At 45.8% G+C, this 27,883-nt stretch overlaps 1 protein-coding gene across 1 annotated transcript; it reads left to right on the top strand.

The window, feature by feature from the left end:
- Positions 1 to 1,135: 1,135 nt before the first annotated feature.
- LOC136610856 (kelch-like protein 24) lies at positions 1,136 to 17,898 on the top strand. Its single transcript, XM_066590055.1, has 5 exons — positions 1,136 to 1,190; positions 5,495 to 5,589; positions 7,086 to 7,164; positions 13,557 to 13,784; positions 16,437 to 17,898. The coding sequence occupies exons 2-5, from the start codon at positions 5,529 to 5,531 to the stop codon at positions 17,896 to 17,898; spliced, it is 1,830 nt and encodes a 609-aa protein (XP_066446152.1). The 5' UTR covers positions 1,136 to 1,190; positions 5,495 to 5,528.
- The last annotated feature ends 9,985 nt before the right edge of the window (positions 17,899 to 27,883 follow it).

Below are 27,883 nucleotides of genomic sequence, written 5' to 3'. Positions count from 1 at the left end.
TGTCTTCATGCCGTTGCTGAATAGCAGTGGTCAGTGTCCTCCGGCGCCAGCTCCCTGCCTCGGCGCTGTCCTCCTGCCCTCCTTGAATTTAGTAACGTGTCTCCCCCCAATCAGAAGCTGGGGGCGCTGCTACATTCTTTGACAGCTGCTACCTTGTCACCACCCCTAACTTCCAGTGGTGACAAGGTACAATAATACCTCTAATATCTGGTTAGACGGTAATAATGATGGATGGGTTTAGAACATTAGAACTGGTTTGTTTGGTGGATGGGAGGTTTTATGCCACTATAATATCTATGTGTGCGGCTTTAAACATGACTTTTTCCCATGCACGTGTGACCCCATATCTTATCAATGAGGGGATATGAGTACAACCCTGTTATCACACAAAGGGACACATTCACACCTGGGTCATACATGCACACGGAATCCTGCTTACAGCACAACTGACTGAGGTGCAGAGCCCGTGGAGATGTAGTCCAGGGCTGCCATGGAGCGCTAGCTGCTGGAGCCCGCAGGGCATATATTCCTTTTACTCCACACTTATCCACTATAGCAACCTGATTGGTTGTTTGGGACACTGCCGCCGCCCCCCCCCAAAAAAAAAAAAATCACCCACAACCCCTTGAGATGTGCACGAGGATACAGAGAAGAGAGAGTGCACGAGAAGCACGTACAGAGCCCCCAGTGGCAGTCACCAGAGCGCAGGGAGCCTCGGTAAGCTGCAGAGGTTGCTATAGTGCATAAGTGGGGAGTAAAGGGAATATATGCTCCGCGGGAACATATTATTATATTCCACAGCACTTCTACTCGATTCGCAACCTGATTGGTTGTTTGGAATGGCTGATTCACAGTGATTGGTTGTTTGGGTGGCTGATTCGCAGTGATTGGTTGTATGGGTGGCTGATTCGCAGTGATTGGTTGTATGGGTGGCTGATTCGCAGTGATTGGTTGTATGGGTGGCTGATTCGCAGTGATTGGTTGTTTGGGTTGGGTCGAGTAGAAGTGCTGTGGCATATAAATATTTGCTCCCGGGAACTCTTTTGGATTCCCGCGTATGCGCGGCTGAGTGGAGAGGGGGCGTAGTTCTCAATGGAGGTTACGTACTGCCCCTGTATTCTCGCGCACGCGCAGTTGGTGACAGTGGACGCCGTTTGCTCCGGGCTGTATTCTGGACCATGTTACGACAGGTATTTGAATTAGAGATATTTACACTAATTCCAGATGGTTTCTGTGCGCACCTGGAGGGGGGGAGGGGCGGCTACTTGTGATTGGTTGCTAGTTCCTTAAATCTTATACTTCCATTAGGATATGCAGATTAAAGTATTTGCCCCCCTATATGCTGCCTGATAGTCTGTTCTTGGCCAGTGAGCAGAAACTGACACCGGTGAGCCTCAGCCCAGATCTCACACATAGAGGCTCTTTAACCCCTTAAGACCCCCTGTCCATAAATGTGATATCGCCAGCGAATCACGCCGTTTAAAGCTCTCCATAGCATTGCTATGTAAAGCGCCGCCCCCTGTCCATGAGTGGAGAATCATTGTGATCCTCCGCTCGCAGACGGCAATTCGCAGCATGCAGGGAATAGCCTGCGATTCTCCGCGGTCAGCCTATCTGTCAGGCTGACAGCGGAGAGCCGTCTGTGGCTCCCGCGGCGGAGAAACACAGTGGGATACCGCAATGCCCGTGGACAGGGGGCCTAAGGACACGGCTTATTTTGGGCTTAAGGACGCAGCAATTTTTATAATTTTTTTTTTTTGGCAGGTTTTAATCTCCTTTTTTCAAAAGCCATAACTTCCGTATTTTTCCATCGACGCGGCCGTATAAGGGCTTGTTTTTTTTTGTGCGGTAAACTGTAATTTTTAGCGTTGCCATTTTTGGGTACATTGACTATATTGTAAAACTTATTATTTTTTTTTATGATTGCAGGGACAGAAAACGCATCAATTCTGCCATAGATTTTTTTTTTTTTTTTAACCCTTTCCAATCCATTTATTTTTTCTCACCCATTCTCCCCAGCTCCAAATAAATTAGAGCTGGGGAAAATGGGTGAGAAAAAATAAATTTTCCCTGCACCCTCCTGAACTGACAGAGTTCAGGAGGGTGCAGGTGCTCACTGCACCGTGGAGGGACCTGCTTACCTGTCAGGCGTCTTCCGCATTCTTCCTCTGCCTCCCGGCTCGGCGATCATGTGACCGCTGGGGTCAGGTCGCACATGGCGGTCACATGATCGCCGGGCCGGGAGACATAAGGAGAATGCGCAAGACGCTGGTCAGGTAAGCAGGCGCCCCCCCCCCCCCCCCCTTCCCCCACGGTGCAGGCTCCCGGCTCGGAGTTCATGTGACCACTGGGGGTCAGGTAACACCGGCAGTCACATGGTCGCCGGGCGGAATCTCCTGCATTACATAGCGCTAATTGAGCGCTATGTAATGTGTAAAGGAGAAGGCAGAAAAGGTTAAAAACCCTTTCTGCCTTCTCCTCGGGGGTCCTCGATGAGGACCAGTGCAGGAGTGTGTCTGCCGATCGGGTGCAGATGCACTCCTGCACTGCAGTGTCGGGCCTGCCCCGACATCGGAGTTGTGGAGGAAAATGATGATGTTGGGGCAGGCCCGACATTGGATTGGAAAGGGTTAATTCTTTTTTTAAGCGTTAATCATGCAGCATAAATGACGCACTCCATTTTTTAAGCAGGTCGGTACGATTACAACGATACCAAATTTTTTATTTTTTATTTTTTTTAGGTTTTTCCTCTTGTGTGAATTGTTTGGGGGATTTTTTTTTTTCTAAATCGCTGCATTTAAAGTCCTGTAACTTTTTAAAACATTTTTTTCATGTATGGAGCTCGGTAAGGGCTTATTTTTTGCGAGATGAACTGCGGTTTTTATTGGTACCATTTTGGGGCACACAACTTTTTTTTCGGGCAAAAAAGGGGCGTGGCCGGGTTGGCTCGCTCATCTCTAGTGTTTAGTGGTTTTTTATGCTTTTTGCTGTGCAGGATAAAAAGCGTGTGCGTGCGTGCGTGCGTGCGTGCGTGCGTGCGTGCGTGCGTGCGTGCGTGTGTGCGTGTGTGCGTGTGTGCGTGTGTGCGTGCGTGCGTGCGTGCGTGCGTGCGCGCGTGTGCGTGTGTGCGTGCGCGCGTGCGCGCGTGTGCGTGTGTGCGTGTGTGCGTGCGTGCGCGCGTGCGCGCGCGTGTGCGTGCGTGCGTGCGCGCGTGTGTGCGTGTGTGCGTGCGTGTGTGCGTGTGTGCGTGTGTGCGTGTGTGCGTGTGTGCGTGTGTGCGTGTGTGCGTGTGTGCGTGTGTGCGTGTGTGCGTGTGTGCGTGTGAGTGTGTGCGCGTGTGAGTGTGTGCGCGTGTGAGTGTGTGTGCGTGTGTGCGTGTGTGCGTGTGTGCGTGTGTGCGTGTGTGCGTGTGTGCGTGTGTGCGTGTGTGCGTGTGTGCGTGTGTGCGTGTGTGCGTGTGTGTGTGTGTGTTGAATAAAAGCATAACAAATTGAATCTTAAAGGAGATGTCCCGCGCCGAAACGGGTTTTTTTTTTTTTAAACCCCCCCCCCCCCGTTCGGCGCGAGACAACCCCGATGCAGGGGTTAAAAAAACCACCCGCACAGCGCTTACCTGAATCCCGGCGGTCCGGTGACTTCAATACTTACCGCTGAAGATGGCCGCCGGGATCTTCTACCTTCGTGGACCGCAGCTCTTCTGTGCGGTCCACTGCCGATTCCAGCCTCCTGATTGGCTGGAATCGGCACGTGACGGGGCGGAGCTACACGGAGCCGCTCTCTGGCACGAGCGGCTCCATAGAAGACTGCTGAAGACCCGGACTGCGCAAGCGCGGCTAATTTGGCCATCGGAGGCCAAAAATTAGTCGGCTCCATGGGAACGAGGACGCTAGCAACGGAGCAGGTAAGTAAAAAACTTTTTATAACTTCTGTATGGCTCATAATTAATGCACAATGTATATTACAAAGTGCATTATTATGGCCATACAGAAGTGTATAGACCCACTTGCTGCCTCGGGACAACCCCTTTAATTTTTTTTTACCCTTTTATTTTTGTGCATTACTTTGATCCTCTCCTCTACATACACACACAGTGAAAATGGTGCGTTTTTCACTGACCAAAATTGCATTCACGTGTGTAAATGAGGCCTAAATCTGCCCCTGTGTGATTATGGGGAGGAGTGTGAAGGAGTCTGGAAAGATAACAGAAAGCTCAATGAGATTTGGTCTACAACTATCTGAGAAGTTGGCCACCTTTTAGAGTTTAAGGGTATTTTAATTTTCTCAACATAATAGACGTTTTCCAACTACGGTCAAATTCTTCTGGAAATTAACTTTAAGGCCTCCTTTACACGAGCGACACGGCATTGCCACAAAAAAATCGCAGAGATATCGCTGCATCTTCTCGTGGAAATATGGTGATTTTTGTAGCGCAACTTTGTAGCATCACAAGCAAGGATTTTCGGAGTGTGGCTTTAAATAGAAACCCTACCCATAAAATAAGCTGTAACTGAAGGGGGGGGAGGGGGGGGGGGGGAGAAAAAAAGTATACATCACCTCTCCCGCGCTGTCTGGGGCGCCGCAGCAGCTTCTCCCCGGGTCCCGGCACTGATAATCTTCATCTTCTGGCCGGGGATTGAAAAATCCTCAGCTTCTGGAACCGCTGGCTGTGACTGGCTGCCGCTTAGCCAATCGCAGCCAGTGCTTGATGAATGGCTGTGATTGGTTCAATCACTGCTATTCATCGTGCACTTGCTGTGATTGGCTAAGCGTCAGCCAATCACAGCCAGCGCTTCCAGAAGGCAAGGATTTTTCAACCCCCAGTCAGAAAATGAAGAAGAGAAGCAGTGCTGGGACCTGGGGAGAAGCTGCGGCGGAGAGCGCTTCTAAGGTGATGTATGTCTTTTTAATTTTCTTTCTGCAACTAGGGCTTAGATTATAGCTTTGACAGTAGGATTTCCTTGTGAGGTTTTTGTGTTGGGATGTTGCATGCTACAAAACATCGCATGTGTGAAGGAACCCATAGGAAAGCGTGGCTTCACATACATGCGATTTGTAGCATTATAGCAGCTTGACTTTGTCGCCCGTGTGAAGGAGGCCTAAGGCTGAGGTCACATGGGACCAAAATCTTGCAGAATGACCTCACGGAAATACTGCGAGATTTCTGTGGGAGAAATGCAGCTTCAAAGCCTGCAGCCTTCCACCACAGATTTTGGAGCGGCTTTGCCACCTGCATTCTGCTGCGGCCATCTCTCCCCATAGAGAGGCCACTACGGAAACATCGAAAGAATTGACGTGCCGCGTCTTTGACTTCCGCGTGGCACATCAATTTCAGCGCAGTTTGGCCGCAATGGATCAGCACAGCGGGTGGACGAGATTTCTACAAATCTCGTTCACTTTGCTGGCCGGGATAAAAAGCTGCGGGTGGAATGTCTGTGCGGACATTCTGTGGTAAATATGTCCCGTGTGATCCCAGCCTTATTCATACTTTTTGTAGATTTTTGAAGATTTCACAAACGACAACCTGCAACATGCCCCATATTGAGGACTATGGGGACAAGCATGACTTTGTGGGGAAAAGCATCATGAGTGGTAAGTTACCAAGACTAGATGATAGAAGCTCTAATAACTGAGCTTAGAGGACATTCCTACCTGGCCAGGTTTTCTCTTGGTGAGAGGAAGGTCTTCAATCTTTCTGCTCTTCTGCCTTCTGTTTTCCTTGTGTTTTGATGTGTTGAGCTTCTTGTACCAAGATTAACCTCTTAGTGACCAGCCTTATTTTTACTTTAAGGGCCAAGCGATTTTTTTATTCCCCCCCCCCCCCTCTTCTAATTGTCACATTGCAAGAGCCATAACTCGTTGACGCTACGTATGACCGCCTATTTTTTATTTTTTTTAGGACATTTTAATAGCAGAATTCTGGGGTACATATAATGTGTTGTAGAACTTTTTATTACTTTTTTTTTGTGTGTAAATGCAATCCCTCCCCAGGAATTCTGCCATTGGTTTGGGGTTTTATTTGTTTTTATGGCGTTCACCGTTCAGTAAAAATAACATAACTTTCTTACCTGGATCGGCACGATTACTGTGAGGCCAAATTTATAGAACTGTTTTTATTTTTTACATTTTTTTTTTTTTTACTACTTCAGCGCGTTAAAACACCCTTTTTAAAGAGCATTTGACTTCACCAACGTCTTCTAAGACCCATAACCTTTTTATTTTTCACTTTTCACGCAGTGGTGTTGTGTGTGAGGGCTTGTCTGCTGGAAGAGTTGTAGTTCTAGTTGGTAACCGTTTGAGTGAGGTACATGTGACTTTTGAATTACCTTTTCATTCTGATTTTTTTTGGTGGCGAACAAAGGAAAAATAGCAACTCTGGCATCATTTTTTTAAAATTTACTTTTACAGCTTTCACCATGCACAATAATTAGCGACCTATTTTTATTGTCTGAGTTATTACGAGTGCGGTAATGCTTATTATGTTACATGTTTTTGTTTTTTAATGTTTTTGTATTTTATACAATTAAGGCCTACTGCACACCAGCGGATTTGCATTGCGAAATCTGAAGCGGGATTCCACCTCCGGATTCTACAGCAAATCCAGCGGAAAACATACTATGAGAACACGCAATTTCCTGCCCACAAGCGGAAATCGATTGCAATTTTCCACTCGTGGGGGAGAAATCACAGCATGCTGCGATTTTGTGCGAGCTACACACGGCCGGCATCCATTGAAGCCAATGGAAGCTGTCCGTCCCGTGGCCATTCTGCAATCATCATTGCAGAATGGCCGCAGGAGTCGCGTCATCACCGTAGCGACAGCGCAGCAACCTCTCGACTGTGCATATGCGGGCCGGCACTCCAGCACTTTTGGCTGTTACTAAGGCGTTAACACCGTTGCCCATAGCAACCAATCAAAGTTCAGCTTTCATGTTTCCAGAGTTGTTTAAGACATGTAAGCTGAGCTTTGATTGGTTGCTATGGGCAACAAGAACAGTCTTACTGCTACAGTCCTGATAAATGAGGCCTGCTATGTTAATGCTGCTTTATGTGATTTTCCTTTCTTTCTATATTAATTGATGTATCAGGACTGCGAGAATTCTACCTGTCAGAAATCCTATGTGATGCCACTATAGTGACGGCTGATAAAAGGTTCCTATGTCACAAGTAAGTACTGATCTTCACAATGCACATGTGGAGGGAAAAATACCAGAACTGACAAATGCATTGAAAGGCCAAATTATTAGAGACCCCATCTAGTGGTGCATCGGGCTTCCTTTGGCCTTCTGCACCGCAGCAGTTCATCATGGCGTCGATTCCACCAGGTGATAAAACCGTTCTGCAGGAATATTGGCCGCTGCAAACAGGAAGTTTCTAGTAGTTGCTATAATATTAAATGGAGGTGCTTATCACCGAGGGAATCACTAAAATATAACTTTTATTAGGTAAAGATAAACATAAAAATGTATAAAAGGCGTGGACTCTTATTCCAGTTACACTCCTACTGGACAAGTAGATATTCTAACAGTAGTAAGTCCATATAAGTATATACCAGATGATGCGCTAAGTTCTAACTCCACAACCACAATGACCCCATCTATATTGTTGGTGCATGGGTCGAGATATATATTATGGTTGTGTACAGCTCCACGTGTATAAATGGCCACAAGGGCTAACAAAGCACAATGTAGGTTATATTTATTGTATTTATACGTTGGAGCCGATAAATGGGTAAAGGCCAGAATAATAAATGTAACCCCCGTCTGGCAGAGTATTGAGGCATATATTAATGCCCAGGAAATATAGCATCAATCAGGTATATACTATGTGGTATATCCCCTATTATGGTGGATTATACCCTGATGCGATAACCAGCTATAGTAAACACGGTCACTAATTTCATCTATATAGTGACCCGCTTGACTGACGTCATTTAGCGTGTTTATCTAGTTTATATAAAAGCTGGCAAATAGACTGCAGCGCTGAGTGGTCTGTAACTCGGAGTTAAATGGTGCAAGGACATATTACAGCACCAAACGTTCCTTTTATTTTACCACATTCCCATTAGGGACAGACACAGCGGACAGTCTTAGACCAGGGTCATTCACTCATAAGACCCTGTCACATGGACAGGGTCTTATGAGTTAATGACCCTGGTCTAAGACTGTCCGCTGTGTCTGTCCCTAATGGGAATGTGGTAAAATAAAAGGAACGTTTGGTGCTGTAATATGTCCTTGCACCATTTAACTCCGAGTTACAGACCACTCAGCGCTGCAGTCTATTTGCCAGCTTTTATATAAACTAGATAAACACGCTAAATGACGTCAGTCAAGCGAGTCACTATATAGATGAAATTAGTGACCGTGTTTACTATAGCTGGTTATCGCATCAGGGTATAATCCACCATAATAGGGGATATACCACATAGTATATACCTGATTGATGCTATATTTCCTGGGCATTAATATATGCCTCAATACTCTGCCAGACGGGGGTTACATTTATTATTCTGGCCTTTACCCATTTATCGGCTCCAACGTATAAATACAATAAATATAACCTACATTGTGCTTTGTTAGCCCTTGTGGCCATTTATACACGTGGAGCTGTACACAACCATAATATATATCTCGACCCATGCACCAACAATATAGATGGGGTCATTGTGGTTGTGGAGTTAGAACTTAGCGCATCATCTGGTATATACTTATATGGACTTACTACTGTTAGAATATCTACTTGTCCAGTAGGAGTGTAACTGGAATAAGAGTCCACGCCTTTTATACATTTTTATGTTTATCTTTACCTAATAAAAGTTATATTTTAGTGATTCCCTCGGTGATAGGCTTGTTGACACACAGGGTTTTCCTTTCTGTCATGGTGACAAATAAATGGAGGTGCTGACATGTTTTGACCAGCCAGACAGAAAGGGGTTATTAATTCATGCTGCTTGCGCCAAATTATAGGCTAACCTAGTTAGTAAAAACAAAAAGTAATGCATCTTAAAATAACAATCAACCTTTTCCAATATTTAGAATTTTTTTTGTTTCAATTTTAAATGTATTTGGTATGGCTGCGTCCGTGAAAGTCCAGTCTATCAAAGTAATGTAGTATTTATCCCGGATGGTGAACATTGTCAGAAAAAATGCACAATGCCAGCACTGCGCTCTCCTGGTCATCCCGTCTCTAAGAAAGAATTTCAATCAAAAGCTATCAGAAAGTCAAATGAGCTCCTAGAAAATAGAAGATGTCCCGTAGTTTCTTGGAGTTCGTTTGACTTTTTGATCGCTTTTTATTGAAATTCTTTCTCTGAAACGGGATGAGCTCTCACACAGCTCTGTCAATGGAAAAATAAAATAATGGTTGGCAGAAAAATGTTTTTTCCTTCCCCAAAGAGCTTTAATACATTAGAAATCTAGTACAGGGAAAAAAACATGAAGCCCTATACCCATAAGTGTGAGAACCTGCCAACAAACTGCAGAGAGTCAAAGGTCCCATAAACCGTTTCAGTGTCTGCCATTGCACTTGGATTTCATGTACAATCATTGTGTTCTTGGGCAGATAAGCCACCATCAGAGATGTATGGTAGCGGCTTACTCCACTCTTCCCACACAGTAGACATGCATGCTCGGCCAAGCTGATCATACAAGACCAGTTTTACATCTGTGTTGGAACGTCTGGTCAGAGGTTGACTCGCAGATCCAGTTCAAAGTACCAGGTGGTGTGAATTAGTTAAGCCTTTGTTGAAGAGTGTCACGACCTGTTACGGGAGGGACACATTTAGGACTAAACAGACCTTGGTCACCCTGATCTTCATGGAAAACTGTGTCTCCTTAATAAAGTTTGTGCAATTTAAAATCAATTAAAAGATGATGACATCAGGGATGTCAGTATGGGCTAAGACGCTGTGAAGTGCAGACATAGAGGTGTTTGAGGAGTGCAGGGCTCTTGCTGGAGGCTACAATCAAGTATAGTTTCTACCAACTCTTGGGCGTGAATGCACGTCCGGACTTCCAACTAGATAAGCACAGATTGCCCAAAACTGAGACATATGTTATCTGAATTTCTCAGGGCTTTATCTGTACTATCTTAAGTGGATGCTCTGATGACTATCAGTCCTCCTAGCCTAAAAACAGAGCACTCTTACACTGATACATTAAACAGTGCGATCTTTAGCCATTGGGCATAAACACTTTGGAGATGTGTGTATAAGCATCAAATACCACATCATCCACATATTTGATGCAAGTGCCAACATCGGCTCTGATCGCAAAAAGAGGGGATATCCCCATATAATTGAGTTACACTCCTTAACCCTCTGAACTACTCCATCACAAGTACTAGAAACACCTCAGGCAATTCTGTGCCCAGGCAAATATACCACTATGTTAAATACAGTATGAATCAGTGGTATTATCGGTCGCAGGCGCCGACCACCTGTACCTCTAGAAGGACAATAGAAATAATCACGAACTAACTACATATAAGTGTTATAAGCCCTACGAACCATTTTTCATTTGGGGCATTTGAGTACCAAAGACAGAGGCTATTTGTCTTGATCCTGATGAATCGGCTCACTTATTACATCAGGGCCGTAGAAACGCGTCGATTAAATATTATTTGTCTATCATCCTTAGCCTTCTGAAATAAGATTTATACCGTTATTACCACTGTATAAATAGTAATATAACCGTACCTGTAAATCTATTAAGGGAACGGTAATTAACATCGGTATAGCGGATCACCACGATAAGGTGATATACCTATCCCCTGTCCTGTATGTTCTTTGGGTGTTTGTATGTTTATGTTCGTCTAGTTTTCTGATGTGTGCTGGGCCATTTGGTGGTGTGATTTAGTGTATTTTAAATAAAGTCCTATAATAAGTTTTATATTTTAATAATAGAACAGATTATCTAATCTAATATTTCTGGGGTACTTTCACAGTGAAATTGTATTTCATTTAAAGGACCCCACCTGTCCCAGTGACGACAATTAAAAGATGAGGGTGACCAAGGTCTGTTTAGACCGAAACATGTCCCTCCCGTAACAATTTCGTGACACTCTTCAACAAAGGCTTAACTAATTCACACCACCGATGGCTTAAACTTTTTTGAATTTATTCTGTGTGAATATCGTGGAGGATTACACGATTTTGCCTTGGAGGCTGGGTATTAAACCGACCATTGAAGTGGGATGGAGAAAGAAGAGGTTGTTAGCTACAAACTTTTGTTTTTTGCAAAATACCAGGTATCTAAGCAGAAACTGAACGGGAACAATTATAGTCAATGGGGTCTATTAGGTTGCGTCCTGAGACAGAGCCGTTCAGCAGTGGGAATTCCTCGTTCCTGTTCCCCGAATGGAGTAGGAAAGCGGAACCCTGCGTGCAGGTGTGACACCACCTTTTAGAGTATGGGGGTGGGCGGGAGAAATAACTGTGGGCCAAACATCCAACTGAAGTGTATGGCCAGCTTAGGCTGTGAGTAAGAATAGTGCGTGATTTGAAATGCGTAAATTTGTTTTTTGTGAATATCTGTTATATTGGAAGACCTAGGAAAGCAGCAGTTTTTGTTTTTTTTTTAAATCCAGGTTAAGTACAAGACTAGAGATGAGCAAGCATACTCGTCCGAGCTTGATGCGGTACTCGTCTCAATTAAACGAGCACTGACCATTGAATTCAATGGAGCCGGCAATACAGCCGGCTCCATGGAAAGCAATGGGCTGCCGGCAATCGCGGGATGAATTGTCGGGAAGGGCTTAAATATATAAGCCCTTCCCTGCAATTCATCCAGAAATGTGTAAAAATAAAAAAATATATATATACTCACCTTGTCCTGGCAGACGGAGTTCAGCGCGGCCGGCCTGCAGTGGGTGTGAAGGGGGTGTGAGTGAGACCTGCCCCCGATTGGCTCAGCGCTGAGCCAATCAGAGGCAGGTCTCACTCACACCCATTCATGACTGGGTGAGTGCTGCCTCTGATTGGCTCAGGGACAGCTGTCAGCTGAATGACATTCAGCTGAATGAGATTCAGCTGAGAGCTGCCCCTGAGCCAATCAGAGGCAGCACTCACTCACCCATTCATGAATTCATGAATAGTGATGAGTAAGGATTTGGCGCTCACTGGAAGGATACTGAAAAATGTAGTAGGTGAGGGGTCTTGATTGCCAGGTAAAGACGAATATTCCTAGGTGCTGTAAACAATCTCATAAGAGAGAGCAGCTAGAGGGAAACTCCGATCATGGCATGAAGGAGGAAGATATAAATGAGATAAAAGGGAAAAAAACCTCAGCGCTCGCACCGTAGAATAGGTAGAAATAGAGTATACTGAAGAGATTAAGGTTATATCACTTACTTCAGGGAGGCGCCTTTAGGGTAGGCGCCTCCTAATCCAAATAGGCGTATCAAATATGGTGCCGATCAACAATGGTGAACAGGTTCCACGATTTTAATAAAATAGAATAAAATATAATACACAACGCGTTTCGGCCGCACGGCCTTTTTCAAGTGTCACTTGAAAAAGGCCGTGCGGCCGAAACGCGTTGTGTATTATATTTTATTCTATTTTATTAAAATCGTGGAACCTGTTCACCATTGTTGATCGGCACCATATTTGATACGCCTATTTGGATTAGGAGGCGCCTACCCTAAAGGCGCCTCCCTGAAGTAAGTGATATAACCTTAATCTCTTCAGTATACTCTATTTCTACCTATTCTACGGTGCGAGCGCTGAGGTTTTTTTCCCTTTTATCTCATTTATGAATTCATGAATGGGTGTGAGTGAGATCTGCCTCTGATTGGTCAGGCTGTGACCAATCAGGGCAGCTCATTCAGCAGGCGGGGATTTTAATCCCCGGCTGCTGAATACTACTCACAGCTGTTCAGAGCAGTTCAGGAGGACTGCAGCCGGCCGCGCTGAACTTCGTCTGCCGGGACCAGGAGAGTGTGTATATATGTGTGTATATATATATATATATATATATATATATATATATATATATATATATATATATATATATATATAATATAATTTTTTTTTTTTTACACATTTCTGGACGAATTGCAGGGAAGGGCTTATATATTTAAGCCCTTCCCGACAATTTATCCCGCGATCGCCGGCAGCCCATTGCTGTATTGCCGGCTCCATTGAATTCAATGGGCTAACATTGTTCTCTGCCACAGCTGTTACAGCTGTGGCAGAGGAGAACGATCTTTACGCTGACAGTGCGGGGGGGGGGAAGGGGGCCTCACTCTTGCCACTATTGTGGCTTAATAATGGGACCTGGGAACTTGAGATGTAGCCCCTCACCTGCCCTATCCGTTTCTGTGTCGTTCCCATCACTTTCTTGAATTTCCCAGGTTTTCACAAATGAAAACCTTAGCCCACATTGACTTCAATGGGGTTTATTACTCGAAACAAACTCTCGAGCATCACTGAAAGTTCGACTCGAGTAACGAGCACCCGAGCATTTTGGTGCTCGCTCATCTCTATACAAGACTTCACCTTTTATAGTTCTGGATGTATACTGATATTCACTCTGACATTTACTCTCTATGTTCCACAGAGTTGTCCTTTCATCCATCAGTCCCTACTTTCGAGCGTTGTTCGTTTGTCCAATGAAGGAGTCGGCGAGTGGAGAGGTTTCTCTTCTGGATATCCCTTCGTCAGTCGTGCAGGTCATCCTGCACTTTATATATACTGGTGAAGTTACATTCAGCATAGATAACATGGTAGAGCTGTTTACTGTATCCAGTCGTTTGCAGATTGAGCCATTGCAGGATCTATGTAGCAGGTAATGTGCATGATCAGTGACTGTACATACAAAACTGTAAACCTGGTCAAATACACACTAAATGAGGTTTCCTGTTCGACTATGTCCAGTCAAATGTAATTACAATGACTCTAAATATGGGGGAGACACAAGGGCCATGAAACCTCTATCCACAATAGTATCTTGAGGATCTTTGAAGCTCACCGTGGTTATCTACATGGTTTATTGTTCTAGTGTCCAATTGGATTATGTAGGGACTGCAAATGGCCAATGTCACACGGGCCTAATGTGGATGTATTTCATATTTGTATTATGGCCGAACCACCAAGACTCCTTGTGGTTTTCTGCCAGAGTGCTATAATAGTTCAGAATGTGGTTATGGGGCATTTTTCTCAAAGGAGATATACAGTCAAAACTATCTTCCGCTATATAATTATGAGGGTATCCTTGACTCTCCACATCACTATACCGTGCACATCTCCAGCCCCTTTACCTTCTGTATCCCCCCACTATTTGTAGTATGTTAGCTTGTTGGAGCAGGACCCTCACCCCTACTGTTTCCATCAATTGATTACTTCATGGTCTTGTTTTATTTCCCCTGTCTTGTAAGCGTTGCAGAATATGTTGGTGCTATATAAACAAAGATTAACCACTAACATTTCTATTTTTTGGAAATCTCAGACTTTCCAACCACAGGTCCAATCAGCTGCAAAGTTTCTGCCTTCACCAATGCGATCATCTTACTTGTAACTATAACATATTAGAACATCATTTTCATTAAATTTCCCATCTAAAATAAAGTACAAATTGTCAGACCTGTTGGCTAACAAAGGGCAAGATCCCCGCACCTTTACATATTAACATGGTAAGCTTGGCTGAAAAAAGACAAATGTCCATCCAGTCCCCCCCCAATCCCATGTTGATTCAGAGGAAGTCAAAAACCTCCAGTGGTAGAAGCCAACTTTCCCCATTTGGGGGAAATAATTCCTTCCCGACTTCATAATGACAATCGGAATAATTCCTGGATCAACACTCTTCAGAGAAAAGTTCCTTCCTAACTCAGTCTGTCAGTCAGAAGATCCTCCGAATCAACAACCCTTCTGAATATTTAATGTTCACAACCTGCAATGTCATAGTGCTTTAGAAAGACGTCTAGTCCCCTCTTAAATTCCTCTATGGATCTTGCCATCACCACTGTCCTCAGGCAGAGAGTTCCACAGTCTCACTGCTCTTACAGTAAAGAACCCCCTTCTGTGTTGTTGATGAAACCTTCTTTTCTCTAGACATAGCGGATGCCCTCTAGTTACTGTCGCAGTCCTGTGTATAAACAGATCATGAGAGAGATCCTTGTATTGTCCCCTTATGTATTTATACATAGTTATTTGGTCGCCTCATAACAGTCTTTTTTTTTTTTTTTCCAGGATGAATAATCCCAATTTTGATGCCTCTCTGGGTATTCCAGTTCTCCTGTTCCATTTATTAATTTAGTTGCCCTTGTTGGAATGCCCTCAAGCACTGCAATGTCTTTTCTGTACACAGTATTCTATGTGAGGCCTGACAAGTGCCTTATATCAGGGTTCCCCAACTCCAGTCCTCAGGGACCGCCAACAGGTCATGTTTTCAGGATTTCTTCAGTATTGCACAGGTGATGTAATTGTCAGTGCCTCAGACATTGCCACAGGTGTTCTTACCGTAGGATATCCTGAAAACATGACCTGTTGGTGGTCCCTGAGGACTGGAGTTTGGGACCCCTGCCTATATAGTGGAAGAATAATGTTCTTGTCCCTTGCCCCTATACCTCCTTTAATGCACCCCAAGACTTTACTTTATATACCAGTGTAGGCCAGAGTGTCAAGCCGAGATGGACAGCAGAGAGACATTATGCTAACCTAGTAAAGATACTTTATTGACTTTATTGACCAATTGACTATTGGCCCATGGTGCATATAGAATTCTCATTGCAGTGTCTTAGTGTCTATCAGTAATTCAAGAACACAGCTGTTTCTCTTCAATTATAGACCTATGATCACAATGCATGCTAGTGTACTTCTGATTTCATTAAAGCAACCCACCAGTTTTGGGATAAAATTCTGTCCCGGGACCGGAGGAGGAGTGGGGTATATTACCTGCAATTGTTCTTCTTTGCTAGCTATCTAATCTGCTAGTTCTAGCAGCTGCTATTAGGCATCCAAGATGGCTGACGCAATCTTCAGACTACCTAATCCCCACCATGCATTGGTAGCATTAGAATACCAATGCACTATGCTTGCTGTCTGATTGGCCACAGTTGCTCATGTGATCTGCACTGCACAATCAGAGTAGTGCAGTGTGCATTAGATATTTAGAAAATTGCTGCGGCCATCTTGGATGGTGGAAAACGGGGCCCAAACCTGGAGGATCGGAGGGACATCAGCGAAGATTAACTGCAGGTAATGTAACCCTCTCCTTCACATGAATTTTATCCCAAAATGGGAGAGTCGCTTTAAATGTATGCTTTTTGCATTTTCTATTACTTTAAACTTTGTTAGCCAAAATTAAAAATTATAAAAGCTGCAAATGTATCAAATTTCACACATTTTGCGAGGGGGGGGGGGGGGGGGGATGTAAATACTGGTTTTAAAGTTTTCATATTCAACATGATAAATCCTGGTATCTTCTGTGGCTTTATTTCAGGTTCCTCATGAAAAATACTGACTGTGAAAACTGCCTATGGATCTACAGATTGGCTCTTAGTCACAATGACCAAAGCCTGCTGGATGTAACTATGCATTACATTAGCCAGCATGTGACTACTCTATCTGAAAAAGAGGCCTTCTCTGACCTGGAGCTATCAGAGTTAACCAGAATCCTCTCTTCCGATCAGTTGATGGTTTCATCAGAGTTCACCATCTATAACATTGTTTGCCAGTGGTGGGAATTTCAATCTGACAAAGGCAACCCTCTTCCAGAAGAGTTAATACAGGTTGTCAGATTTCCACTTATGATCCCAAATGAGTTAAAGGAAGTCAATATTGATATTCCTTCTGAAAACCCAACCCAAACCTTCACAGAATTCCACTTGCGTCAAGGAATGTTTGAAGACAGGATCTTGTGCATGGATATGTTGGAAAGAGATGAAATAATTTCTGAAGAAGAGCATTATCCTATAAACTCATATGATCCAATTACAGACTCCTGGGAAAAGCTTCCATTTATCAGCACTACATATGGATCCGGACTTATAGCTGTAGGCAACATCTTGTATGTATCTGGAGGTCAAGCTGACGACCATCCAGTTTCCAATCTACTGCATGCATATGATTCGATAAAAAATGAGTGGAAGGAATTGCCCTCAATGGCTATTCCCAGACATAGACATGGTCTCCTACATTACAGACAAGTTCTATATGTGTTTGGGGGATGTTCGAATACTGAAATAATTAGTTCAGCTGAATGTTTCAATCTGGTGGAGAACTCTTGGACTGCTGTCTCTTCTATGCCGGTGCCGTTGTTCAGTTTTACATCGGCAGAGTTTAAAGGAAGGCTGTTTCTCATTGGTGGAAAGACTGGCTCTGTTAATCAATTCTCATACTATCAGGGATTTCTCATTTATGATATACCCTCTGACACATGGAGCAAGGTTTACCTTCCAGTGAAGTTACTGGACGCCGCTGCTGTTGTGTTAGATGAGACGTTGTACGTCATTGCAAGATATGGCTGCAGACGTCAAGAGTGTTGGGCATACCCGCCTTGTGGTGATCAATCCTATCGATTGTATAGTGAGCAGCCAAATATATCTAGAAGTTTTTGTGTGGATTACATGGGAAGAATTTGTCACTCTAAAATACCCCCCCTCCTGGAAAATGTCAACTTGTCAGCAGTAGTAGTTTGGAAACATAGGATCTACATCATGGGAGGAAATGATAGGGATAGTTGTCTACCTGATCAAATGTTCTACTGGAGCCCTGGTGAACCTAAATGGACCAGATGTGACAAAGACGTTCCCTTCTTAGTTGATAGTGACATTGGAGCAGTTACCATGCAAGTTCCTATGAAACGTTTCTACTCTCTTATTCCCGGGAGAAAGTCCTCTTATAACTTTCCGTCTAATAAATATGATGAGGAGAGGGATGATGAGGGCGGATATTTTCTATAGCAGCATTATGTTTTGTTTTTTTTTTTGTACAAATATGTTTACATTGAGTAGATAAGGATGAATAAAATGTCATATGTGCGCATGTACTTCCAATGTTTCTTCCTTCAATTAAAAGCCAGCATGTCTATCTTACACTTCTCCAAAAAAAATTTGGAACACTTAAGCATCCTCGTATAACCCCAAGCTACTTTCACTGCAGGGCTGTCCATCTGTCCAGTTAGGAAGCAGAAGTTATTGGGAATCCATATCGCCCGCTTTGGTGCAAATGAAAGTGACAACAGGAGCGCCGTAGAGGAAACGGCAAGACACCCCAAAAAAGGGAGTGGAAACAATTCCGCTCTCCTTCATGATTCTACTCTAGTTCCTTTGTTACTGGTATCCTTGTCACTACTGGTACACGCGGCACTACCTGCAGTGCAGTCAGGTTGTACTGGTCCTTCAGGATGGCACATCCATACATGCCGTCACTCGAAGGTTTGCTGTCTCTCCCAGCTCGCTCTCGGTAGCATGGAGCATATAGCCGGATATGGGCCATTAGATGAGGAGAGCTAGACAAGCCATAGAAGGGCATCAAGACTGGAGGAGCGCTGCCAGAGCCCTACAAGACTACCTTCAGTGGGCTACTGCTGTGCATATTTCTGACCAGACTCCCAGAAACTGACTCCATTTGGCCGCCTGCCCACAGGCGTCTGCATTGCAGAATCTTCGGTTGGCATCTGCATCGCAGATCCGCAGCAAATGGCATCCATTGCATGCTAAGGAAAAATGCTTTTACCTACACACTTGTGGAAATCAATTGTGATTTCTGCAAGTGGAGGAAAAATCGCAGCATGCTCCATTTTCGTGCTATGTCCGCACAGACTGCCTCAATTAAAGCCATCCAATCCGTGGTCCGTCTGTAATAAATATTGCGGACAGGTCACGGTTTCCACGTCCTTGTCTAGAGATGGTGTGGGAAGAATAAACATTTGAAAAAAAAAAAAGGTATACTGCACATCTCCGACGGCGAGACGCTGGGTCCATCCACAGTACAGGTAAAGAAGCGTAATTACACTAATGCAGCTGCCGTCAGGGTCCGATTCCGCTGCAAGCTCGCACTCTGCCATCTGCAGGCGCCCTTAGCGCATGACATCCTGTAATAGGGCCTGTGCTCCCAGCCCAGCGCTGTGCAGCTTGATTGGCATACACCAGAATTGGGGCACATTTATCAAGACTGCCATTGCATCCGCCACTCTATTTCTCCCTCTTGCACCGTGACAAACTGATTAAGGGCTCCTGCACACTTGTGTTTTTCTTGCTCGTTTTTTTTTTTTTTTCACGTGATATCGCTGCATTTTTTTCACCCGATTGTCAATGGGACTTTCTAATGTTAAAAACGCATCACACAAAAATTGCAAAGCACCAACTTGTGATGCGGTTTTAACATTGGAAAGTCCCATTGACAATCGACTGAAGAAAACGTGCAAGAAAAACGCATGTGTGCAGGAGCAATAAGATACACATACCTATTAATAAATTTGTCGCATCTCATCTTACTTGTATGAAAAGCTGTGGGCTCTGGGCTGGCCTAGATTTGTGCTGTAATTTATACTGGTTTCTGGCATTACACACAGAATTACAGAGCTAATTTAGCATTACAGAGCTAAAAAGCTCTGCAAAGTTTTGTGCGAAATGGCAATGCACAAAAATTAGCAACTTTTTTTTGCCATTAACGGCTCATTTGCATGGATGTATTTGTGCGCACAATACACAGTGGATAGAACCCATTGATTTTCAGCCACACAAAAAGAGTGCACCTGTGCATTACAGGTTCCCATAAAAGTCAGGGGCAAGTACACAAATGCTTGTGGAATACGCAAGTAGTAACGTGAAATGCTGCGTAATCAACTGAAAGAAACACATCTGGAACCCATTAGCCATTTTAATCGGTGCATTTGTTTGCTGCTTGGATATGAATATGCTTTGAGGGTAGAGAAAATAAGTAAAATACGCCTGACACGTGGGGGAAAAAAAATGTGTTCATAGTACAAAAAAGTTGCACTATGGCATGGCGTGCTCAATTGTGCTTACGCCATGAGAAGCCGGCCTAAACTGCTGGAAGCTGCTCTTTGCATATCAGCCTCTGCAGGGCTACCACAGACGTGCGTGTTTGTTAGCACAAATGTCAATGGGACTTTCTAATGTTAAAAACGCATCACTGGTTTGTGCTTTGCGATTTTTGTTTTTAACATTAGAAAGTTCTATTGACATTTGCGCTAAAATTAATGCCGCGTTAACCAAGCGCAAGTGTGGGAGCCCTTAGAGCTCATGCACGCAGGCGGTTTTCACGTCTGCATTTGCCACCGCCTGCACAGGGATGGCACGCTGACTTATAAACCCCTTAGTGACCAAGCCTGTTTGCGCCTTAATGACCTGGCCAAATTTTGCAAATCTGACACGTGTCACTTTAGCATGGAAAAAGACCAGAAAGGTTTTGCATATCCAAGCGATTCTGACATTGTTTTTTTGCCACATATTGTACTTCATTTAGGTGGAAAAAAAAGACCGATAGAATTTGTGTTTATTTATTAAAAGCGCCAAAATTGGGAAAATTTTGAAAAAATCGTCATTTTTTTCACATTTCCAACTGCAATATCTCAATTATGTGCAAACATAATATAGAACTTTTTGCTAAGATTTATATTTCCATCTGTTTACTTTATTTTGGGCGCACATTGGAAAAACGTTATTTTTTTTTTAACCATTTAGGAGACGTACAAATGTAACATTACTTTCCCCCAGTCGTCTCCACGACAGCACCAACTGAGATTGCCTCCTCCTGGTAGGACAGGAACATACTGAGAGGTTAAAAGCTCCCCCCCCCCCCTTCCCCACTTTCCTCAGTGTCTTCCTAGCCTGCCAGGAGGCAGGATCGTGAGAGGAGCTGGTGGAGAAGCCAGCGAAAGTATACAGGCGGATCGGAAGGCAGTGGCTCACCCTGTCATCCCTTCGCAGCCAGACGACTCCCGGGACGCCACATGGGGTGGTAACCCCCGGGCCAGGTTCCTCCCGCGGCGGCCCATGGGGGGTTCAAAGCGGGAGCCTCAGTCCCCCTCGTCCTCCGGCAGAAATTACAGCGCGGCGCTCCAGGAAGCCCTTTGACGGCAGGGGGCGGGGCGCCGCATCTCGCGTCCAGCGCGATGACGTCATCGCGTCTGCATTAGGAGCGGAGGGGGTGGGGCTTAGCGCAGGAGCGCGAAAATTCAAATAGGAACCTGAGAGAAGCCAGAACACCAGCACTACAGGTCGCAGGGTGTCTGCAGCACTGGTATAAAGATGAGTGCTCCAGCCCCAGAGACAGCTGAAACCTCAGCCTCAGCGGCCGTAAGTAGCCAGTGCGGCAAAAATACAATGCAAATATCCAGTATGTTGTATATGGAAAAATTGCATGTTTACCCGCAAAAATGCTTTGTTTGTCAGGGGGATAAAAAAGACATCCCCCCCCCAGAACAAAACTGCGAAAATGCGTGGAATGCGGGACGAGACTGCCAGCCACGTACCAGAGGCCTCTATGCAAGGCATGCGTGGCTAGGCTAGTCAGAGAGGAATCGGGGGGATTCCTAGATGACGTTAGGAAGCTGGTGAAGGAGGAGGTCCGATCAGCTCTAACGTCACAGCCGGCACCGCCAGCAAAACGCCAGAAAAACGCGTATGTTCCCGAGGAGCCTTCTGATTCCGAGAATTCCATCGGATCAGAGCAAGAGGAACAGGCGGCCGAGGAGTCCTCAGAGGAGGAGGACTACAGGAAATATTTGTTCCATCAAGACGAGTTGACGGAATTAATTAAATCAGTCAGGGCTACATTAAAAATGGAACAGCCCAGAGAGCCGCGGACTCTACAGGATGAAATATTCAGTGGACTTGGGGAGAGACGTAAGCATACCTTCCCGGTCCACAAAAACATCTCTAAAATAATTCAGAGAGAGTGGAGTAAACCAGACGCAGGTTCCTTCTCCGCTCGAGGCGTAAAAAGGAGATACCCCTTGGAAGAGGAAGCTTGCGCAAGCTGGGACGAAATACCTAAAGTAGACGTCCCGTGGCCAAGGTAGCCAAGAGGACGACTCTTCCCTTTGAGGATGCCGCACAGCTAAAAGACCCCATGGATCGCAAGGCAGAGGGACTCCTAAAGAAATCATGGGAGGCAGCGGCAAACATCCTTAGGCCAGGTATCGCAGCCACTTGCGTGGCGCGGACCCTGGGGGTATGGTTAGAGCAGTTGGAACTACACCTGACCAACAAAACACCAAGAGATCAGATCCTTAACTCCCTTCCCATCTTGCGCATGGCAACTAACTTCCTAGCGGACGCCGCGGCCGAGACCATCAAGCTCTCAGCAAAGGCCACAGCCCGCTCTAACTCAGCCAGAAGGGTGTTATGGCTGAGATCATGGTCAGGCGACCTGGCCTCGAAAAACAAATTGTGTGCCCTCCCATTCTACGGCCAATTTCTATTCGGACCGGACCTAGACAAAATTCTAGAAAAGCCACAGAGAGCGAAGACCTTTTCCCGGGCCCCAATGCAGCAGCCCGAGGCCTACCGAGGCAAGGGCAAGACAGGCCGCTGGAGTTACCCCAAGGGGGGCAGAGGAAGGAATATCCTCTTCAACCCCCACCAGGGGGAGCCGAAGCAGAGACCCTGACGCCATCCCCGTAGGGGCAAGGCTGGGGAGCTTTGCGGATCAATGGGCCGCAATCTGCGGGGCCCATGGATCCCAAAAATCCTACAGTACGGATACCGGATAGAGCTAGTGTCCATCCCCAGAAGGAAATTTATTACCACGCGAGCCCCAAAAAAAACAGCTACATTTACTAAGGCAAAGCGTGCGCGACTTGCAACGGTTAAACGCAATATCTCCCGTACCACGAAACGAGGAAACCCAGGGCTATTATTCCAGGCTCTTTCTAGTAAAAAAAAACCCGGAGGGAAACACCGGACAATAATAAATCTGAAAGACCTGAACACCTGCGTCCGATACAGGAGATTCAAAATGGAAACCATCTCCTCGACAATAAAGTTGATCCCCAGAGGAGCCTACATGGCGTCCATCGACCTAAAGGACGCTTATTTTCACATCCTGATCCACAAAGATTCTCAGAAATACCTGCGGTTCGCAGTGGACATGGGCAGAAGAATAGAGCACCACCAATTCGGATGCTTGCCCTTCGGGATATCCTCAGCCCCCAGAATCTTTACCAAGATTATGGCGGAGGTAGCCGCCCACTTGAGAGAAAAATCGATCCTAGTAGTACCCTACCTGGACGATGTTCTATTAATAGCAGAGTCCAAAAAACTCCTAACAAAACACCTGGAGACTGTACTAGAACTTCTCCAATCGTTGGGATGGATTATAAACTGGGAAAAATCCAGCCTAGATCCCGACAAGCAGAAGACGTTTCTGGGAATAACTCTCGACTCAGAATCGCAATGCTCCTACCTACCCGGGGAGAGAATACAAAAAATCCGCAGAATAGTCAAAACTTTCCTACGAAGACGATTCTGCACAATTCGGGAGGCAATGTCTCTCCTAGGGAGCTTGACATCATGCATCCCAGGAGTAGCATGGGCCCAGGCCCACACCAGAGCCCTGCAGGCCGTAGTCCTATCCTCGTGGGACAAAAGGCAGTCCTCGTTAGGGGCAAGGATGTACATCCCAAACAGGGCAAAAACATCCCTGCGTTGGTGGACATCCCCAGAGAACCTGCGGAGAGGGGTTCACTGGCTACAAAACCCAGCCATCCACATCACAACAGACGCAAGCGCTTGTGGATGGGGAGCGCATGTGGGGAACCAATTCTTTCAGGGTCCCTGGCCTCAGAGGATAAAAGAACAGTCCTCAAATTTCAGAGAACTACAGGCAGTTTGGCAGGTTCTACAGCAGTTGGGCAACTCGCTACAGAACCAACACATAAAAATACTGTCAGACAATGTCACCGCGGTCGCTCACATACGACACCAAGGGGGCACAAGATCTCCCCCACTGCAAAGCATCGCACAGAAAATCTTTCACTGGGCGGAGGGCCGGATCCTCTCGATCACGGCAACCCACTTGAAGGGGACACTAAACGAAAAAGCAGACTTCCTCAGCAGGAAGCAAATAGACCCAGGAGAGTGGTCCCTCTCCCCAGAGGCATTCAGAATCCTAACCAACCGGTGGGGGACCCCACAGTTGGACCTCTTCGCAACCAGGGAGAACACAAAAGTAGGCAACTTTTTCTCCCTCCGGCCAGGAGATCGCCCGATAGCGGTAGACGCCCTAGGCCAGGACTGGGGACAAGGACTGGCTTACGCCTTTCCTCCCATACCACTAATTCCCAGGGTCTTACAGCACTTCAGAACCCAGGGATGCACGCTAATCCTGGTGACCCCCTTCTGGCCGAAAAGAAGCTGGTTCGGTCTTCTGACAACACTGAGCGTCCAGGACCCAGTCACCTTCCCTACCTGGACAGATCTTCTATCGCAGGGGCCACTGAACCACCCCGGCCTAGACAAACTCCATTTAACGGCATGGCTCTTGAAGAATCCTCGCTAAGAAAGAAAGGATTCTCAGAGAAAGTAGTAGAAACCCTAATGTCCAGTAGGAAAAAGACGACCCACCTGATCTACCAGAAGGTCTGGAGAAGGTTTTCCTCATGGAGACAGGGAAGGGATTGCGGGGATTCTATCCCCGACACTCCGCTAATCTTAGAATTCCTGCAGGAGGGCTTAGAGATGGGCCTCTCCCCGAGCACCCTAAAAGTCCAAGTTTCAGCCCTTAGCGCCATCTGCGACACAAAATTCGCAGACGACAGATGGGTCCACAGGTTCCTAACAGCAGCAGCTAGACTACGACCTAGGCCCATAAACCTGTTCCCAGACTGGAACCTTAATTGGGTTCTAAGGGCCATGACAGCGGTACCATTCGAACCGATCGAGGCGCTACCTATAAGAATGCTTACAATCAAGACCATCTTCCTAGTAGCCATCACCTCCGCAAGACGGGTTAGCGAACTACAGGCCTTGTCCATCCGCCACCCGTTCATGAAAATCGCAGACACCAAACTAATATTTAAAACAGACCCGGCCTTTATGCCAAAAGTAGTGTCAGATTTTCATAGGTCCCAGGATATAATAATCCCCTCATTCTTCAGTAACCCAAAAAACGAGGAGGAAAGAACCCTAAGCTGCCTGGACGTTAGGAGAGCAGTCCTAACCTACATAGATACAACGAGCCACTGGAGGCGGGACGACAACTTGTTCGTCCAGTTCAGTGGCCCAAATAAGGGTAACAAAGCAGCAAAAAGGTCCATAGCCAGGTGGATCCGTCTGGCCATCATTGAATCCTATAAGGCCCTCGGGAAGGAGATCCCGTTAGCTCTTAAAGCCCATTCCACAAGGGCAGTAGCGTCCTCATGGGCCGAACACAGTTCAGCCTCGGTCGAGCAAATTTGCAAGGCCGCAGTCTGGAAAAAACCCCACACGTTCACTAAACACTATAGGGTAAAAGTGCAGCAGGACGAGGACATGGCCTTCGGCCGTAAAGTCCTCTCGGCAGCGATCCCACCCTAATAAACTTTAGTTGGTACGTCTCAGTTGGTGCTGTCGTGGAGACGACTGGGGGAAAAAGTGGATTATACCCACCTGATAATCAGGTTTCCAGTAGTCTCCACGACAGCACCCGTACCTTTCCCGCCCTATAAAAGTAAAATAATAAATTTAAAAATAAAAAAACCCCGGTTAGGGGAAGAAATTTAAGTTTAGCTCCTGCCCCGGCAATTCGTTAGAATCCACTGAGGAAAGTGGGGAAGGGGGGGAGCTTTTAACCTCTCAGTATGTTCCTGTCCTACCAGGGGGAGGCAATCTCAGTTGGTGCTGTCGTGGAGACTACTGGAAACCTGATTATCAGGTGGGTATAATCCACTTTTTTCAGCATTTTGAGGAACACTTTGTTTTCCTACACCAATCCAAGATTGGAAAGGCTCATAGGAGTCAAAATGATAGATACCCCCACAAGTGACCCCATTTTAAAAACTACACCCTTTAACGTATTCACTGAGGGGTGTCATGAGTATTTTAACCCCACAGTTTTTTTTTTCAGGAGTCAATGCAATTTAGAAGAGAAAAACAAAAATTTCATATTTTTGCAAATATGTCATTTTAAAGACAGGACTTTTTTCTATAGTACACATGAAAATTAGGATTTGCGCCCCAGAAGAGATACCCCAGTTTGTCCCGTGCTCAGAAACATACCCATTGTGGCCCTAATCTTACATCTGGATGCACAATGGGGCCCAAAATGAAAGGTGGCTTTCGGAACAGAAATTTTGCTTGAAGGAGATTTAGTCCCCATTGCCCACTTGTAGAGCCCTTGAGTGACCAAAACGATGGAGAACGCCCACAAGTTACCCCATTTTGAAAAGTAGACCCCTTAACAAATTTATCTAGGGGTACGATGACTTTTTTGACTTTACAGTTTTTGAATGAATCTAAGCCAAGCCGAAGGAAAAAAAATACGATTTGCATTTTTTTTGGTAATTCTGTCATTTCAAAAGCAGTTTTTTTTTGTACCGCACATATATGAATGAAGACTTGCACCCCAAAATGGATACCCCTATTTGTCCTGTGCTCAGAAACATACCCATTGTGGCCCTAGTATTGGGTCTATATGCACAATGGGGCCCAAAATGAAAGGAGCAATCGGTGGCTTTCGGAACAGAAATTTTGATTGAAGGAGATTTAGTCCCCATTGCCCACTTGTAGAGCCATTGAGTGACCAAAACGATGGAGAACCCCCACAAGTGACCCTATTTTGAAAAGTAGACCCCCTAACGAATTTATCTATGGGTATGATGACTTTTTTTTTTTTTTTTTTTTAAATTCAATTTTTATTGACATTTTAAGTATTAAACAATCAATCGACAAACAGTGAACAATGTCTCGGATAGCTCAATAGGTGGATCAAAGCGTACAGAACAGCCATTAACGACATTCAGCACCCATTGGTAATTTCAAGACACACAAGGACAACAAAATGGCCAAGCCACTAGGGGAGGGGGGAGAAACCCCTGCCATTGGGGCGACAGCCCCTTCGGGATCCCTCCCTCCAACCAGCATCATCAACCTATAAAGTGGGGAGAAGGGAGACAGTGGGAACCTAACAGAGCCGGGGGGAGGGGGCGAGGGGAGGGAGGGAGGGGGGGGAACCCAGGGGGGGGAACCCAGACTCGCGCACCGCCAACCTCTAAGTGTAGAAAGGGGGACGTAGCAGCCAGTAGCAATCCGGTTAAGGGCGACGCCTCTGTATCGGGGAGTTGGTGAGGCGCCGCGGGCCTGTGAGCAGAGGGGTCACTCCATCAACCCTCAGTAGGGTAGTATCGCCACCCCCCTCGTGAGAAACGGGTGAGCGCCTATACCCCCTACCCGCCAGGACCGACAGGCCTCCCTCCCACCCACCTCAGAGATCAGCCCTAACAGCGCGCCATGAGCTCCATGTCTTCAAGAACTCCTCATGAGAGCCCCTGGAGTAGCTGGACAATTCCTCTAAATTTGAGAGGAGATCCACTTTCTCCTTCCACATTTCCAGGGAAGGGGGGTCTTTACGGAGCCAGAGACGTGGGATAAGCGATTTCGCCACATCCAAAAGGAGCGCTATTAATTTGTGCCTCTGCGGATGGAAGGCAGCCGACGGCCTCCACAGGATGACCACTTCAGGGGAAAGCACCAACCCTGGTAGGAGCTTGTTCAGCACACCCCCAACGTCCCTCCAGAAGGGTTTCAACACCGGGCATTCCCACCACAAGTGTAAGTACGAGCCCGTTGCCGAATCACATCTCCAGCAGGAATCTTTAGATGATAGCTTGTGATCATAGAGCCATTGGGGAGTCCTATACCATCTCGATATTAATTTATAATGTGACTCCTGTGCTGTAACACAGGGCGAGGCACCGAAAGCATTCTTGAGTATGACTCT

The sequence above is a fragment of the Eleutherodactylus coqui genome, chromosome 2 (genome assembly GCF_035609145.1).
Source record: "Eleutherodactylus coqui strain aEleCoq1 chromosome 2, aEleCoq1.hap1, whole genome shotgun sequence".
Taxonomy (NCBI): domain Eukaryota; kingdom Metazoa; phylum Chordata; class Amphibia; order Anura; family Eleutherodactylidae; genus Eleutherodactylus; species Eleutherodactylus coqui.
The sequence above is the reverse complement of the archived record's forward strand: the minus strand, read 5'-3'. Positions and strand labels throughout refer to the sequence as shown.